This window comes from Ictidomys tridecemlineatus, chromosome 5 (genome assembly GCF_052094955.1).
Source record: "Ictidomys tridecemlineatus isolate mIctTri1 chromosome 5, mIctTri1.hap1, whole genome shotgun sequence".
Lineage (NCBI taxonomy): Eukaryota > Metazoa > Chordata > Mammalia > Rodentia > Sciuridae > Ictidomys > Ictidomys tridecemlineatus.
Window position 1 is genome coordinate 12,117,606 of NC_135481.1, and position 18,437 is coordinate 12,136,042.

The following is an 18,437-nucleotide window of genomic DNA, read 5'->3' on the forward strand; positions in this document are numbered from 1 at the left end:
AGAATATTCTTGGAATACACATAAGTATTAAAACTAATAAGTGAGGAGATAAGATTTCTGAGTACAAAATCAATATGCAAAATCAGTTGTATTTTTATATAATAGCAGTGAACAACCTGAAAATGATATTGGTTAGTGTATCATTTATATGATCAACATTCATAAATATATGTGGATAAAAGTTGTTAAGAGTTGGACAGTGAAAATTGCAAAACATTGAAAAAACTTAATAACGTAAGTGGAAAGATAGTGTGTTTATGCATTGGAAGGCATAGACCCCAACTTGAGCTATAGATTTACCATAGTCCATATCAAAACTTGAACTTCCTTTATGCAGAAATTGATAACTGATCCTCAAATTCATATGGAAAGGGATCTGGCAATGCAGGCATAAAATACTTAGAGGATTCGAACTTCTCAATTTGAATTAGGCAAGGCATTCTCCCATATGACACCAAAAGGAAGGACAAGCAACCAAAGGGAAAAAAAATGGATGATGCATTGGACTTAATCAAATAAATTTTTTGTGTCTCAAAGAATACATCAAAAAGGTGAAATTACATCCCACTTCTGATAAAGATCTTGTTTATTTTAAAGTGAAATTACAGCCCATTTCTGACTAAGAACTGGTATCTAGAATATATATTTAATTTGTACTGCTCAATTATAAGAAACTAATGACCTAATTAAAAATGAGAGAAAGATCTGAGAATACATTACTCAAAAGATAAGCAGATGTCTAATAAATAAACTAAGAGATGATCAACATCATATGTCATCAGGGAAATGCATATAGATGCAAATAGAACCTGTATTGAGATAACACTTCACATCACTGGGATGGCAAAATAAAAAAAGTAATAACAATTTTTGGTGAGAATGTGGAGAAATTGGAAACCTTATATGTTACTGGTAGAAATGTAAAATGGCACAGCTATTTTGTAAAATAGCCTGGCAAATTCCTCAGAAAGTTAGATTTAAAATTGTATTTGACTGAATGATTTCTTCTCCAAAGTACACACCTCCCAAATGGAAGATGGATGTCCAAACAAAAAGGTGTAGTCACGTGTTCTTTTCTGCATTATTCATAATAGCCAACAAGTGGAAACAGTGCATGTCTATCAACTAATGAATTGCTAAACAAAATGTGGTATAATCATTCAATGGAATGATACTTGTCCATAAAAAGCAATGAAGTACTGGTACATGCTGAAAGCGGTATGCTTTGTGAAAGAAGTCAAACATAAAAAGGCCATATATTGTATGATTTTATTTGTGGGAATTATCCAGAATAGGCAAATCTGTAGAGAGATTTAGTATTTTCCTAGTGTGGTGTGGCACTAAGAGATTGAGGATATGATAAGAGATAATGGGGTATCCTTTTGCAGTGATCAAAGTATTATAAACTTGATTGAGGGTTGATGATTATATAGCTTTGAATTATAGTAAACAATGAATTGTACACTTTAAACTACATATAGATTGTATGATATATGAATTATGTTTCAATAAAATTGTTACATACAAACCCACACAAAAAAGAATGCTCAGATGTGTCTTCATTCATGGCAACTCACAAATGTCCATTAGTGGAAGAATGGATAGTCAAATTATGATGTATTCCTACCATGAACATTATTATTAAGGAATACAAGGGAACAGGCTGTTGAATGAGTCAAAAATATAATGAGAAAAAAGTTAGACATGAGGAAATACATCATTATATCATTTAGTTAGGCAAAATAGAGTCAGAGACATGGCCTCTAGTCTAACTGATACTGTGGAGCTGAAATTGAGACTTTGTTTCATGGTTCAGAAACCTCAAAGAACTTGAACTTTTCTGTTACTGAACAAGTAATTTAAAAAGTCTGTCTGGTGGCCTTGCATAGAGAAACAAAAGGAATCTTAGCTGTTATAGCTTATTAGATAAGGTTAAAAAAAACTTTACTAAATCAATGGCTTACTTCTGCACCATATTTAAGTATGGGGATCTGAATTTGCACTATATATTTGATACATAATCTCAAACTAAGAAATTATCCCAATTAAGAATTAGTATAAGCAAATTCTAACTAAGCCTCTAGAGTTGATGAGACTCCTTAGAAAATAACCTTTACAAGTTGGGTGCTGTGGTACATGCCTGTAATCCATGCAACTGGAGAGGCTGAGGCAGGAGTACTATAAATTCAACCTTAAGAATTTAGCAATCCCCTAAACAATGTAGTGAGACCCTGTCTCAAAAGAGAAAATAAAAAGGACTTGGGATGTGGCTCAGTGATTAAGCACCCTTGAGTTCAGTTCCTGAAACTCCTCCCTCCCCCTAAACAAAAACCTTTCCTGAAAATATACTTATAAACTATCCTAGAACAATCATATCTCCTTAACAAGGAGTTGGTACACACAACAAACAAGAAGAATATATTAAAATATAGAAATAGTATTGTGGTCTGGAAGTATAATGTTTAAAATAAATGGAGGTCATTCAAAACCTAATTTAGGCATGTATTCAGACACAAAACAGTCATAGATAAACATGTACTCATATCCAAATGACACTGCCACACTGTAATTGATCAGATGGGAAATGGGAGTTCGTGACTATTGAATGATTTTTGGAAACTCTATACTATAATTTAGTGAGCTCTTAATAGCACACTTTAATGTCATAATCTTCTTGAATTATTTCTGACTAGCAGATTACCAAATTAGTTATGGAAGGGCAAGTTTGGTGATAACGTCTTAAAATTACAATTTGGACAGAGTATGAGTGGAGTTTACCAGGTGTTTTTTCCTCAACTCGTCTACCTTAACAAAGTGCAGGCTAGTCTTTGAAAGCATATGTTCTCCAAGCAACCCATTAAGTGGGAATTACTGGTAGCAAAGGGAGTAGAGTATTTTTACCAAGGTTTCTTTTGGTTATGAAATGATGATAAACTTGGTTGTAACTGTCTCCTTTTGAAACATTGAAAATTTACTGCTGTTGATTCTCACATTGGGCAAATGATATATAATGTTTTATTATTTTTTGTTGTAGATATGAAACATTTGAACACATTTTGTTTTGAAAAAAACCTGCTTCTGTGTATACTATTATCCTGACTTATTATTTGTAATAAATTTAATTCCTTTGCTAAATGTAGATACCTTTTCTTTGGATTTAGATATCCAATTTAGGGAATTACAGTGAGATTAAAAAATACTCTGCAAACCTCTTTGAATTACTTTTCCTCTGTTTAGTCCATTAAATTCAAGCTTTTAATTTTGTGAATATTTTAATGAAATTGACATAGGTATGTTGAAAATAGATTAGAAATCATAAACCTGAGTTTATTATTTTATATTACATTATAACTATATTCTTATAAGATATAAACATATGCTATATTTAAGTTTTTATAGGTGTTCGAAATCTGGGATGATGAGACAAAAGTGGGTTAATCTTTAAAATGATTCTGTCTTGAGAATTATTTGTAGTTATTACTTTGTATCTAATTCCTAATTATACAATAAAGAGCACTAATGGAACTTTTACTTATTTGTGTTATGTAATTTACCCACTTTTTAAATTATGCACTTTTGCTTTTTAAAGGCAAGGCTATTTAAATTTGAACATTATGCCCTAACACTAGAAGTGATCTTTGAATAAATGGTGAATACTTCTCCCAAAGCCTGGAAACCCTTCTCTTTTAAATCCATTTATTGCTAATATTTACATCACTAGTCCTCCCTTTTATTGTTAGTGTGACTTACTGATTTGAGGTTTTGATCTTTATTTGAATGTGCTCTTTTCCCTTTCCTTTGGGTTGCTGATTTCTGCCTCACTTTCCTAATAAGAATTGGTGGTATTCTATAATTTCTCCAGCTTTATATTCAGATTTATAAATTCAAAAATCCTACTGGTTTTCCCTGCTCTGTGGTGCTTTTCTTCACACTTTAAATCACTGTACACTTGTTGGAATTTCTACAAGTGTGGCTAATTGCAGGATTTGTGAAAGAATTGTTTCAATGTTTAGGAAATTGTTCTGGGTATATTTCTCTTTGTGGGTTTCATCAGTGTTGCCAACTATATGGTAATGATATTTCAGACCCAATAAAAGTGAGTCTATTTAAAAAATGTTTACTAATATACAGATTGTTTTTGATATGTCTCTAGAATTTTAGTTTAGAAATTAACTCACAGTACTTTGAGTAGTAAAAGAACAGGACAGTTTGAATACCTGAAAAGAACCCTAATAATAATAGAAAAAAGTTACATAGATGATAAATGATAAAGCAAAATAAAACCTTTATTTTTCTCAATTATTTGTTTGTAATTTCTACAAATTAACTGGAAAAATTCTTTACATTTAGCTTCTATTTTCAATATTTTTTTTTTTTACACTTTTAAAATAGTTGGCAGCATTGTCCTTGATTCTCTATTGGTTTGGGCTTACTTAATTGTCTTTTTCTTTTCTCTGTTTTTTTTTTTCCCCCCTTTTGCTTCCTAAGGACATGATGATACAGCGCCATGTGCGGTTTTGAAAAGTATGGATAGTTTTAGCTTTCTTCAACACCCAGTCCACCAGAGGAGCTTAGAGATTCTGCAGAGGTGCAAGGAAGAGAAGTACAGTAAGGCTGCAAATCCTGATAAACTCTGTGTTGTCACATAGCCATTTGGAAATGGAAACCAAGAGCATTCTACACCAGGTGGAACATAGTTTGCACAGGCAATATGACTTCCATAATCTTTTGAGCAGTCTCAGGATAGTTCCCGAGACTTCACTGTTTTGCTGGAAGTGCTGAGATACCTGTTCACTTAGTGATTCAAAGTGCCAAGATACCTGTTTTCTTTCTTTCTTTTTTTTTTTTTTAAGAATTTTAATATTTATTTTCTTAGTTTTTGGCGGAAACAACATCTTTGTGATACCTGTTTTCTTAACTTGGTGATTGTCCTATTTGCCAGTGATTATTGAGTTAATTATACTTGGTCACAGTTACTGAATTGGTTTTCATTTTTGTCTTTCAAGTAGTTGAGTGATGGGTAAAAATAAACAATGTTTTTTTTTAACCTTCCTTATTAAAAAAAATAATCCTTATTGGGATATCACTGAAGTAAAATAACCTGCATGAAAGAACACAATTTGGTAAGTCTTAACACATGCAGGCAATCATCAAATTATCACTATAATCTTGATGGCCAACATTTCCAAGTTCCTTAAACTCCTTTCTGAATCTGGCTCATTTTTATGCTTCATTATGCTTGATTTCCAAGATTAGCAATGCTGGTAAATTTGTTTAGGTCCATTGAGGACCTCCAATCAGACCTTCTTTTATCTGATTTAGAGCAAAGCTACCACACTGATGTTTCAGCATAAGGAAGATTAACAGAACCATGGGATATGTTCTTTTTATAAAACTGGTGTAAAAGATGCGCTTTGTCCCCATTTCCTCTTTTGCATTTTATTTGATATACTCATTGTGAATGATAATTGATTATTTTGCTTGTTGTGAGATTATAGTTATTAGTCTGTTGCTATTGTGAGAACAAATGGATCCTTCAGAATATTCAAAACCTACCTCAGTAATTTGTGTATAGTGGACTGAATTTACTTACAAATTGTTTCTGAACTTTTAATAATTTGCTACAGGGTTAGTTTGCTAATTTCAGTTTTCTGATTGAAATTCCCTTGAAATATTAGTATCATCTGGTGTCAGCAAAGGAAGAATATAAGTAGAGCTCCTAAAAGCACAGTTATGAGTACCTTTTTTTCAGTTTCTCTTACATATACCGAATTGGTGTAAGAAAATGTGTAATGTATTATTAGAAAGCAATATGAAAGATATTTTCCCATTTTAGAAAGAACAAAGGTAAGTATTTCATTTAAAAAAGATGTGTTTAAAAATTATTCATAATTATTGCTCTTGTTTCTAAAAGGTATACAAATGTTCTCATTCCAGTTTTCTGTCTTGCTATTTTAAATCTTTTAATACGTGGGACCTTGTTTAAAACAGTCTACAGATCTTTGTGGTGGAGCTTAGATTAATTCTTTTTTAAGTAGTTTCAAATAATTTATTTGCTATGGTTTTTCATGACTCAGCCTTTCCATATTCTCATTTACTAGAGTATATTCTAATATTCTAATATACTAGGCTAGGAAGGCATCAGCTTCCAGTAGGCTACCTAAAGAAATTATGCATTTGTATGTGTTTACATGCAAATTTATCCACTGTAGTATTAGGCAATAATTGCAATTTTAGTATATAAAATCATAAATTCAAGTTTGGATGATTGCTCTTTAAAAAAAGAGTAGGGGACTACCAGCTTTAAGAAATTGTGAATTGGTAAAGCAAGTGAACCCTCCCACAGGGAACAGTGATAAAACCTGGAAAAAAATTTAACCAACTATTTGAAAGTATTGGAAAAACATCAAAAGGAGGCAGAAAGCAAAGACTTTCTTCTTTAAAGTACATAAAACAATAGATAAAAATTGTCAATCTGTAGCTTTTTGCACAAAGGGTTTCCTAACTCTCATAGCTTTTGAAACAGGGACCACAACTATATTGGTTTGAGATGAGGACTATCAGCTGGAAATTTAGGAGGACGGTAGATTATAACTCTTCCCACAGTAGATTATAACTCTTTTAACTTCTCAGGAGTAGAAAGCATCTTGTTCATTTTATAAAAGATATGTATGAAAATCTTGTAGAAAACTTTTCCCCTAATTTTAAGAGTATAGCCAGGGACATCTGCTTTTGCTACTCAGAACATTGTGTTGAAGGTCATCAGCAGAGCAATAAGGCAACAAAAAGAAATAAAAGGTATAGAACTTAAAAGAGAGGGAGTGGACAATATGAGCATTAATATAGAAAATCAAGAAGTCTAAAAATGGCCTTAGAATTAAAAAAGATGCCAGGTAAATAGTAAGGCAAATTAAATTGTAATATTATAGCTGTGCACACTAGGAAAATGGTACTTATAAATTCCATTTGCCATGTATCTCAGCCAACTTCTAGATATAACAACTAGATATACTTCTAGATATAGTTCCTTTCCCATTTTACAAGAGTTGTTTTGTGTCACAGAAAGCACAAGGCAAAAGTGATAATATGTCATAAGGTTAAATCATAAGACTTACCCATCTTGGGTACTTCTTTACTTGCTTTCACATTGGTGTCTCAGAGAAGTTGCCATTTGTGACCTGTCCTATTGAGAGTCCCAGTGAAGCCTCAACCAACAGGTAGTAAGAATATGAAGCTTGTTATTAACTATGCAAATGACTTTAGAAGCAGATTCTTCAGCCTCATTTCAATCTTTAGATGACTACAGCCTTGCTTCACAGCTTGAATACAAGTTCATAATTAGATCTTGAGAACCACTCAGCTAAGCAACTCCTCCTGAATTGTTACTTCTTTAGATAATAGCTGTTGTTTTAAATTGTTAGGGTTTGCAGTAATTAATATGCAGTGGATAACTAATACAACATACACAAACATGAGGTAATTATCGATAAATTTAACAAATATGTGTAAGTCTTAAATATCCCTGAGAGCATTTAAACAATACAACAAAGACAGTTGTAGTTTTATATTATGAGATACCACTTTTTTCTCATATAATCTATAAATTAAATATAATCCCAGTGAATATCACAGCAAGTGTTTGGTAGAAATTCATAAGCTGAATTGTAGACCACTTGGAATGACCAGAATAATTCCAAAGAAGTAGTCTGTAGAACTTAACACTATATAATTTCAAGACTAAAATGGTTATTATATTGTTCTCTTGGTGTAAGGATCAGGTGATCAGTGAATAAAATAGAGTACAGAAATGGATCAACACATATGGTCAGATTTCCACAAAGGTGCTGAGAGAATTCAGTGGGATAAAGGATAGTCTTTCAAACAAATGGTAATGAAAAACTATATCCATATGTTATAAGAGAACTTTGACTTTTACTGTCTAACACACATAAAAATTAAATGGCTCAGAAATTTCTCTATAAGACCAAAACTTTTAAATTTGTAGAAGAAAACCTGAGAGGAAATCTTTGTAGTCTTGGGACAGGCAAGGATTTCTTGGATTGGGCATACAAACATTAACTTATTTGTAATAGTTTGTAGTTCTGATATCTGATAATAGACTTGCAAAAAACCTCTTGCAATAATAAAAAATAAATTTAAAATGGTCATAAGATTTGTACATAAAAGAAGATATATATGTGGTATATAGGTTTGTGAAAGATGTCCAACTTAGTCTTCAGGGATTTTCAAATTATAATCACAATAAAGCTCAGTTATTTACCTGAGAAAAATTAAAACATGTTTATAAAAACTTTCATAGATGCATCTTTAAAATGATGTTCTGCTTACACAGAAGATGACATACTTTTTTTTTATTCCGTTTATATTAAATTCTAGAATAGTACAAACTGATCTGTGTGGATGACACATCAGCTATTGAATTGATGGGGTTAGGGATCGGGCATGTGAGGGATTGTCCAAGAAAGGGCATTAGGAATCTCTTAGGGGTTGATGGAGATGTTCTGCATTTTCTGTTGTTGGTGGTTATGTGGTGAATGCATTTGTCAAAACTTATACAATTGTATACACAAAATGAATATACTTTACTGTATTAAAGGCTTTACCTCTATAGAAAAGCATTTAATTGTAAGCTATGAACCCTGATATAAATTAGAGAATTTTTTTAATGAAAGTAAGAATATGCAATTTATATAAAAGGTAGAAGATCAGAATTTGTTTCAAATTGGTAGATAGAAACAAGTTCAGGAAATGCTGATGTATATTTTGGTGAAAACTCCAGGGAAGGCAGGAAATTATATTTCGCTTAAATTAGTAAATGATGGATATTTATCGAGTTTAGGAAATCACAATAAACCAAATGTATGCTTTAAAGACAACAGTGATAATAGCAAAAATAAGAATTTATATTCTTTAACATAAGAAATCTCTCAAAAGAAAATCAAGATGGGGAAAATGAGTGAAATAAATGGAAGACATGAAGTAAAATGCTAGAAACAAATACTGTTATTCAAATGCTATTTTTTTTTTTTAATGAAGTACAGGGAATTGAACCCAGGGCCTTGCAAATGCTAGGTAAGCACTTTAACTACTGAGCTATATACCCCTATTCCTTGTTACTCAAATAACAAATTCACTAGTTAAACTCCCGAGATGAATTTTTTCAATAGGTTAAATTTTATTTACATGATATAAAGTACTTTCAGTGATGATGTTTAAAGATACTTAAATATGATTACATCACCTGTGTAACTCTGTCATGTACAACCAGATAAATGAGAAGTTATACTCCATTTATGTATGATGTGTCAAAATGCATTCTTCTGTCATGTATTACTAATTAGAAACAATAAAAAATAAAGATATGATATGTAACATGAAAATGAAAGTATAGACAAAGAGATAATAGACAGATATGAACTATAGCAATAAATGAGGCTATATAATAATCGCAACAAATCTTCACTGAAGTAACTTGTAAAATTATTTACTTGAGAAAGAGAAATTGAATCCACTATAGAAGTTTTGAGACTAAATCAAGAAATTGGTAAATATGTGTGTACATCTAAGTGAGTAATACTTTATGAAACTTAATATAGTTATGCTTAATTTGCTTGATTAATATGAAGATAACATGGTGAAAGTAAGTTTTGGGTAATAATAACATCCCTAACAAGAAGGGGATGATGAGAATTAACCATTTGAATGTTTCTGTACTCTTCAGGAAAAGAAGATATAATTAATTTAATTAAGAATTCATGAGAAGGGGGGATAGGAAGGGCAGCAGAATAGACACTAGTATTGCTGTATGTATATACGTGGCCTTATAACCAATGTGATTCTGCAACCTGTACACTTGGAAAAATGAGAAATTATATCTCATGTGATTCAAATGTATGATATGTCAAGATCATTGTACTGTCATGAGCAACTAATAAAAAATATTTTCAATATAATAAGTTACATAAAGTGTTTGGAAATAAGTGTTATTAAAATAAAAGCATAAAGCAAAAGAAATAAAAAAGAACTCATGAGTATGTATGTGCAACTTTCAAAATAAAAAATCAGAATAAAGAAAATATTTCAGTTAGAAATTTGGGTAAAATCATGCAATAATTAGGGTAAATACAAAGCTTAAATAAGATGGTACAAAATATGTTAGGTGTATTAATAATACTAGTAAATTAAAATGAACTGACTTTAACAGAGTTTAAAACTAAGAACTTGAACAAAATTTAGCTGTAGAATTGTTACAGATCTAAAATATGAATACAAAGAGATTAAACATATTGGAGAAAAATTACATAAGAATATTTATTCCTGTTTTCTGGTATGTGCATTTTCCTACTTCATTTAGATGGCCACTGTTAAGATTTATTACTATAAATTAATTTTGCCTTTTCTAAAAATTTTATATAAATGGAATTATATAGTATGGATTCTTTCTTGTTATGATTTGGTTTATCCAGCATAATGATTTACATATTCATCCATGTTTTTTCATGTAACAATATTTGTACTTGTGTTTCATTCTATGTGTATTATGTACAGTTGCATATGTAACATTGTGTTTATCATTTATTACTTGGTGAATTCAAGAATTGTATACTGTTAAAGCTGTTGTGAGGGACCCTGCTATATATATTTTTGTGAATATGAAAAATACATATTTTTCATATTCATAAAAATACATTTTTGTGAATATGAAATGTATTTTCATTTCTAAGTTAATATTTGTGACTGGAGATATTGTTTCACAAAGTACACATTTGTGACATCATTAAGGAACTGTCCAAGTATCGATTGGCACTCTAAGATATTGTTTCATTATTTTTGTGGTCTTTATTTGTGATGATTAAGTCAGATATTCTCCTATAGTCATTGCCTCAGTTTTCAGCAGTTTAGATTAGATATCCCTAGTTGGCTTATATTATATTTGTTTAGTTTGGGATTTGCTGTGCCTCTTGGTTCTATGCTTTATTGTTTTTCATTAAATTCAGAAAAATCTGACTAATTTGTTTAAATTTTTTTTTCAGTTGCAGTTTCTCCCTGTTGTTTCTTCAATAACATGTTAGAATATTTGGTATCTCAGTGATTGTGCAGACTTATTTTTCTTTTATTTTATTCTTTGTGTTCTTTACATTGGATGATTTGTTTTATTTCAATTTCATTGTGCCAATTCTGATCTATTCTTAGATGCGTAGAATGAAGGTTTTGTTTCTATAAAAATTATTTTTCAGTTTCAGAATATGCATTTCGTTCTTTTGAAGACCATTTTCTCTTTTTAATCCTTGAATATAATTATGTTAGCTATTTTAATTTTTTTTTTTTGTGTGTGTGTGTGGCTAATTCCAGCAATCGGAGATCTTGGAACTTGATGCTTTTGGAATGAAGTTAGAGAGTAGAATACTCTGGTCTTTATTTTTAAATCTGAGTTAGTAGTTTGAGTGTTTAGTATATTATTCCTTATGTTTCTTATGTGTTTAAAATATTTAATAATAGATATAAAAATTGTTACATAGAGGGATATAAGGAAGTTAAAGAATATTCAAGAGAGAAACACTCGGATGTTTTTGAAGGAGGAGAAAATTCCTTGTAAGCACACTTTATAGTAAAGAAGAAGAATTTAAGAATATGAATTCAATAAAGAAAGTGGTAGCACAAATTGAAAAGTATAAAATGTCATGAGTTCGTAATTCCAGCAAGTAGCTTGGGAAGTTGAGGCCAGCCTGGGCAACTTCATGAGTTGATCTCAAAATTTAAAAATTGAAATATAAAGGTCTGGGGATGTAGTTTGATAGTAGAGTGCTGTGGGTTAATTTCCCAGGACAGCAGACAAAGAAATGCCTGAATGATATTGAAAATAGATTTTTGAGTCATAAAACAGCACTTGTCTGAGTTCAGGAAATAGAGGAAGCAACTGAAAATTGAATTACTGATATTGAGGAATGACACGAGATGATATGCTTCAATAATAAGAAAAGAATGAATATAAAGGATAGAAAATTATAATCTTTGATAGGGATAATTAATGTTTATGAAGTAGGAACTGAACAAATAGAACAAAAAATGCATTCATGTAAGATGCTATTCAAAGTAATGTTAGGATCAACTTGTTCATTTCTGCAGAAATAGCAAGAATTTTAATAATAGATTAGATTTATCAGTAGATCAATTTGGGGGGCATTGCCATCTTAAAAAAAATATATATATATATATATATATATGATTTATTTTTTGTGATGCTGGGGATTGAACCCAGGGGTTTTTCATGCAAGGCAAGCAGTCTACCAACTGAGCTATATCCCCAACCCCAAAATATCATGTTTTCTAGTTCACAAGCATAGGTAGAATTGTATCTACTTAGAATTTGAATGCATTTTTTTTGTTCAAATAAAAATAGTAGCTGTTCAAAGTACTGGTTTGTTGATCACAGAGCACCTTATAGTCTTAATACCAAATTTTGAATGGCCATGTATCTTCAATTACCTTGGATATCTACACTTAGGAGTACAATGGCTGGGTCATGTGGTAGTTCAGTGTTTTATTTTTGATGAACTGTTAAACTGCTTTCCAGCGTAAGTATGTTGTTTCACACTCAGCAGTGTATGAACATTCTGGTTGAAATTCCTTATTTCTCTTTTTTGATTCTAACTATCCTGGTGTGTGTGAAGTGGTATTTTATTGCAGTTTTGAGTGGCATTTCCCTGATGATTAATGATGTTGAAACTTTTTCCTGTATTTATTAGTCATTTGTATGTTTTTGGAGAATATTTATTCAATTTTAAATTGGGTTCTTGTCTTTATTGACTTGAGAGTTCTTTTAATATCCTGAATATAAATTCTTTATTGTACAGATCATACTATAACATACACAAATAATTAAACTATTATTCCATGATTTATGTTTTCACCTTTTTTTGGGTGCTGGGGATTGAATTCAGGGGCACTTGACCACTGAGCCACCTTCCCAGCCTGACTTTTTTATTTTATTTAGAGACGGGGTCTCACTGAGTTGCTCAGAACCTCAATTTTGCTGAGTCTGGCTTTGAACTAATTTGCTCAGAACCTCAATTTTGCTGAAGCTGCCTCATCCTCCCAAGCCACTGGGATTACAGGCATGCACCACCATGTCTGGCTGTTTTTACCTTCTTAGTGTAGTAGTGTCATTTGAATCACAGAACTCTTAATTTTGATGACATCCTGTTAATATATTTTTTCTTTTTTTGGGGGGAAGGGGGTGCCATACATTAATTCAATATCTGGAAGATTTATTCCTATTTAAAAAGTATGAGTACTTTCATTTAGGTCTGTTAATCAACTTTATTCTTTTTGCCTGTAGATATATAGTTTTCACAGCATAATTTGTTGAAAGATTATTTTTTCTCCAATGCTCATGTTAATCAGTCACAAATATAAAAATTTATTTCCACACTCTTGGTTCTATTCTGTTGAAGTATATATCTGTCTTTATGCTGGTACTATACTGTGTCAATTAGTATATCTTTGTAGTAAATTTTGAAATCAGGATGTGTGGATCCTACAACTTTGTTATTTGCAAGATTTTTTTGGCTCTTCTGGGTCCCTTACATTTCTGTATTAATGCTAGGATCTGCTTGTTCATTTTTATAAAAATAGGAAGTTGGAATTTTAATAGAGATTAGATTGATCTGTATATCTGTTTGGGGGAGCATTTCCAGCTTAAAAATATCATGTTCTCTAATTCGGGAACATGGATAGCATTCTGTTTATGTAAGTCTTTTAATTTCTTTTAACTATATTTTGAGTTTTCCAATGTGTACATTTGTACTGTTTTGTTAAATTTATATTATTTTGATGCTATTATTTGTGGAATTGTTTTCTTAATTTTGTTTCAGATCATTTTATTGCTATTCTGAAAATATGACTTTTTATATTGATTTAGTTCCTAAATATTTCTGAACTCATTAGTACTACTAATAGATTTTTGTACATTTCTTAGGTTTTCTACGTTCAAGATTATGTCCTCGTGAATACAGATGCTTCTTCCTTCCCAATGTATCTTACATATATATACTTATGTATATTTGTGGTATAAAATTGATACTTTGTGAGCTTTTAAGAAAATTATATTTTTAAAATATTGATAATCCTTAGGAAACAGTCATCTCAGTGTCTTTATCTGTTTCATCAATTGATTGTTAAAATCCATGGTCCATGTGAACAATATATTTGTTGTTGAAACCTAATACAAAAGGGTCATATTAGAAACTTTTTGAATATCAAAATAAGACATGAACTTGTATACTTCTAGTCCCTTTAGCTCAGTCACTCTGATGTTAATATTTAAATGAAAGAAGAAATAAAATAATTTATTATTACATTTTCTAATTGGGTTCATTGCTAAATAGGTCAGATTTGTTAGTGGTAGTTATGGGACATGGTTTGTATTATTATCCAGGTGTTTGTGACATATTTACTAAGTATTTACTGAAGAATATGAATTTTTATCTGTCTTTGGAAAATTCTCATGTTTAGTTTTTCTGTACATTGATTTGAAATTTTCTGCCTTTTTTTTTTCTTTCTTTCTTTTTTTCTTTTTTCTTTTCTTTTTTTTTTTTTTTTTTTTTGCTAGATATAACCCGGAAAAATCCCAGAACACCTCTTTCTGATCTTCAGGGCATGAATACTCTAAATGAAAAAAACCAACAGTAAGTTTAGTTTATGTTTTTAAGAAAGTATAGAATCAATATCTAGAAATCTTAGTAATATTTTTATGACTTCAAAAGTTTAAACTCAGTCTTGCCTTTATGAGTAACTTAATAACAGTTTAATAGGTTGGAGTTAACAAAATTTCTCTATGATTGCTCCTGGTAAAATAACTACAATTTTTTGAATGTTTCCCTCGAGTAATTTAAAATGAGCTATTTCCAAGACACTCCCTGCATTTTATGTCTTTTGTAAATTTTAGTGTTATTATGCTTCTTTCTATGGATAAATCTTATTGATAATTGAATAATTGAATAGTTTGATATACATAAAACCATCTAATACCTTTTCTCAGTAAGCATAATTACCAGAGCTTACTTTTTATACTTTTTATCATTTATAATGAAGAATGTTTTTAGTTTAATTTGCAAGTAACAAATATAAGTGATTTTCTGAGTTTATACAGGTTCACTACTATTTAGCATATCATTTATAGGTACTGTATTTATTTGAGCTGAGAAAATTGTTTAGTTTCTAGGTGTGCTTTCTATATTTTAAATATCAAGAGAACTGAGCTTTTTGGTGCCCTTGTAATAAAGGATAAGTCTTTCATTACAATGAAGATAACTTCTCTGATGATTGTTTCTGAAATAGTTACTATGTGTTTTTAATATATAGTATCACTTTTCTACTTCAGTAGCTTTTTTATGACTCTTTGTTGTTTGTTAAAAGAAGTCTAGGTTCACTAGCTTCATGTGTAAGAGCTGTCACATCCAAAGTATGTAGTCGCAAATATATCTTCAACATTTTAATTGCTAACACATCAAACTGTTTACTGTTTTTTAAAATATTTTTTTTAATTGTAGATGGACACAATATCTTTATTTTATTTGTTTATTTTTATGTGGTGCCGGGGATCGATCCTAGTGCCTCATGCATGCTAGGCAAGCACTCTACCACTGAGCCACAACCCCTGTCATGTTTACTATTTTCATAGTGTATGCCCTTTGTTTTTTTTCTTTCTTTTTTTTTTTTTAAATATTTATTTATTTATTTATTTTTAGTTCTCGGCAGACACAACATCTTTGTTGGTATGTGGTGCTGAGGATCGAACCCGGGCCGCACACATGCCAGGCGAGCGCGCTACCACTTGAGCCACATCCCCAGCCCTGTTTTTTTTTTTCTTTTTTTATTGATTCTTTTTAGTTATACTTGACAGTAGAATCCATTTTGACATACATAGTCATACAAGCATGGACTATCTCTTGTTCTAATTCAAACCCCAATACCTTTCCTTCCCCATCCTTCTCCCCACCCTCTGCTTCCTTTCCTCTATTGATCTTTCTGCCATTTACTCAGCTATTTTTTAAAATTAATTTCTTATGGATGTACAAGATGGTGAGATTGAGTATATTCATATGTGTACATAGGAAATTTATGTCAGATTCATTTCACTGTCTTTCCTTTTCCCATTCTCCCTCACTTCCCTTCATTCCACTTTGTCTATTCCACTGAACTTCTCTTCTTTCCCTCCCTTATTGTGTGTTAGCATCTGCATATCAGAGAGAATATTTGACCTTTTGTTTTTTGGGGATTGGCTTATTTCAGTTAGCATGATAGTTTTCATTTCATCTATTTACTGTCTAATGTCATAAAGTTATTCTTCATTATGGCTGAGTAATATTCTGTTGTATATATACACCACATTTTCTTTATCCATTTATCTGTTGATGGGCATCTAGGTTGGCTTTATTGCTTAGCTATTGTGATTTGTGCTGCTATAAACATTAATATGGCTGTGTCACTGTAGTGTGCTGATTTTAAATCCTTTAGGTGTATACTGAGGAGGAGGATAACTGGGTTAAATGGTGGTTCCATTCCTAATTTTCTGAGGAATTTTCATACTGCTTTTCAGCATCGTTGCACCATTTTGCAGTACCACCAGCAATATATGAGCGTACCTGTTTCAACACATTCTCATCAACATTTGTTGTTACTTGTATTCTTGGTAATTTCTATTCTGGTTGGAGTGAGGTGAAATCTCATTATAGTTTTAGTTTGCATTTCACTAATTGATAGAGATGTTAGACATTTTTTTTCATATATTTGTTGACCTTTCATACTTCTTCTTTTGAGAAGTGTCATTTTAGTTCCTTTCTCCACTTATTGATTGGGTTATTTGGGTTTTTGGTATTAAGTTTTTTGAGTTTTTTTGTATATCCTGGATATTAGTGCCCTGTCTGGGGTGTGTGTGGCAAAAAAAGATTTTCTCTCATTTTGTAGGCTTTCTCTTCATGCTCTTGATTGTTTCCTTAATGATACTTGACCTCCAAATTTGCATGTTAAATTTTACCCATGAAAAGATTGGATCATTTGTCTTGACTTATAATTCTTTGATTCTATTGGCAGTTTTCTTACCCTGATTAGAGATACATAATTTATCCCATTTCCTTGATTTGAATAAAAAAGAAACTATGATTTGCTCCATTTCTTAAAGTAGTTTAATGGTTATAAATCTCCTAATACCTAGTTTGTGCTTTTTTTTTTTTTTTGTACTTTTAATTTTGGATACCTGCAGTGGTTTGTATGAGTTCCTGACTTTTTTGTACATCAGTTGGAATAGTTCAGTATCATGTTTGAAGGTTGGTTGGTTTGTTGGCTGTGGTGGTGTATGCCTATAATCCCAGCAACTCAAGAGGCAGAGGCAAGAAGATCCCAAGTTTGAGGCCACATTGGGCTACTTAGTGAGAATCCTGTCTGAAAATAAAAAGTTTAGGGATATAGCTCAGTTCTTGAGTGTCCCTGGATTCAGTTCCTCATATCACCATAAAAACAAGTAAACAACAATAACAACAAAAGCTTGGTTTGTTCTTATTTTAAAGAATTATTTGAGTTTAGGCACTAATGGAATGATATACCAATTTTGTAAAAATATGTAAATAAATTCATTTATAAGAAACCTTTATGGAGAACTTAATCATATCAGCTTGATTCTTTTGTATACTGAAGTAAAGCTATGTGACATTGAATTAATGATATCAGAAATAGGACAACTAGGAGATTTTTTTGGATTGTACTTATTATTTATTTTAGATATATTTTAGACAATATGGGCAAAAAGAGAAGATAGAGTAATAGATATTTATGAAGTCAGATCAATTATGAAATCATTAGCTTATATTTACTAAATAGAGCCTTCCCTATGAACTTTTTCTTATAAGTGGTTTTTATAGAGTCAAGCTCAGTTTGTCAATCAGCTTTACATTGCTGTGATCAAAATACCTGACACAACTACTTAGAGGAGGGAAAGTTAATTTTGGCTCATGGTTCCATAGGTTTAGTCCCTGGTTGGCTGAATCTGGGGCCAAGGTGAGGCAGCTTATCATGGCAGAGGGATGCAGCAGAGGAAAAGTGTTTAGTTCATGGTGAGTCAGGAAGCAGAGGGGATGGGGCATGGCAGGGGCCACAGGGAAGATGAATCCTTCCAGGGTACAACACTAGTGACCTACCTGCCTATAGCTCCCCCCAGTCCATTCAAGCTAGGATGGACTGATTAGGTTATTTCACCTTTAAACATTCCTGAATTGATACAGGAGCTTTGGGATATTGCCTCATATGTGAACCATAGCACTTAGTAAAGCTCAAAAATTTGTTTGGTTTCATCATTTTATTTTGACAGCAGTTTCTTATAGTATAAATACTATTTTTAGGTTCTAAAGTCTTCAGCTGCA

At 31.3% G+C, this 18,437-nt stretch overlaps 1 protein-coding gene across 11 annotated transcripts in view; it reads left to right on the plus strand.

Moving 5' to 3' along the window:
- Positions 1–18,437, plus strand: part of Myo9a (myosin IXA) — a 293,301-nt gene that overhangs the window by 163,951 nt on the left and 110,913 nt on the right. For 10 of the 11 annotated variants that reach the window (XM_021727982.3, XM_040275557.2, XM_021727978.3 and 7 more), the window contains exons 15-16: positions 4,489–4,608; positions 14,633–14,708. In XM_021727982.3, the coding sequence (XP_021583657.1) occupies positions 4,489–4,608; positions 14,633–14,708 (196 nt within the window). The remainder of the gene's footprint in view (positions 1–4,488; positions 4,609–14,632; positions 14,709–18,437) is intronic. The other variant, XM_078049353.1, reaches the window with a different exon arrangement.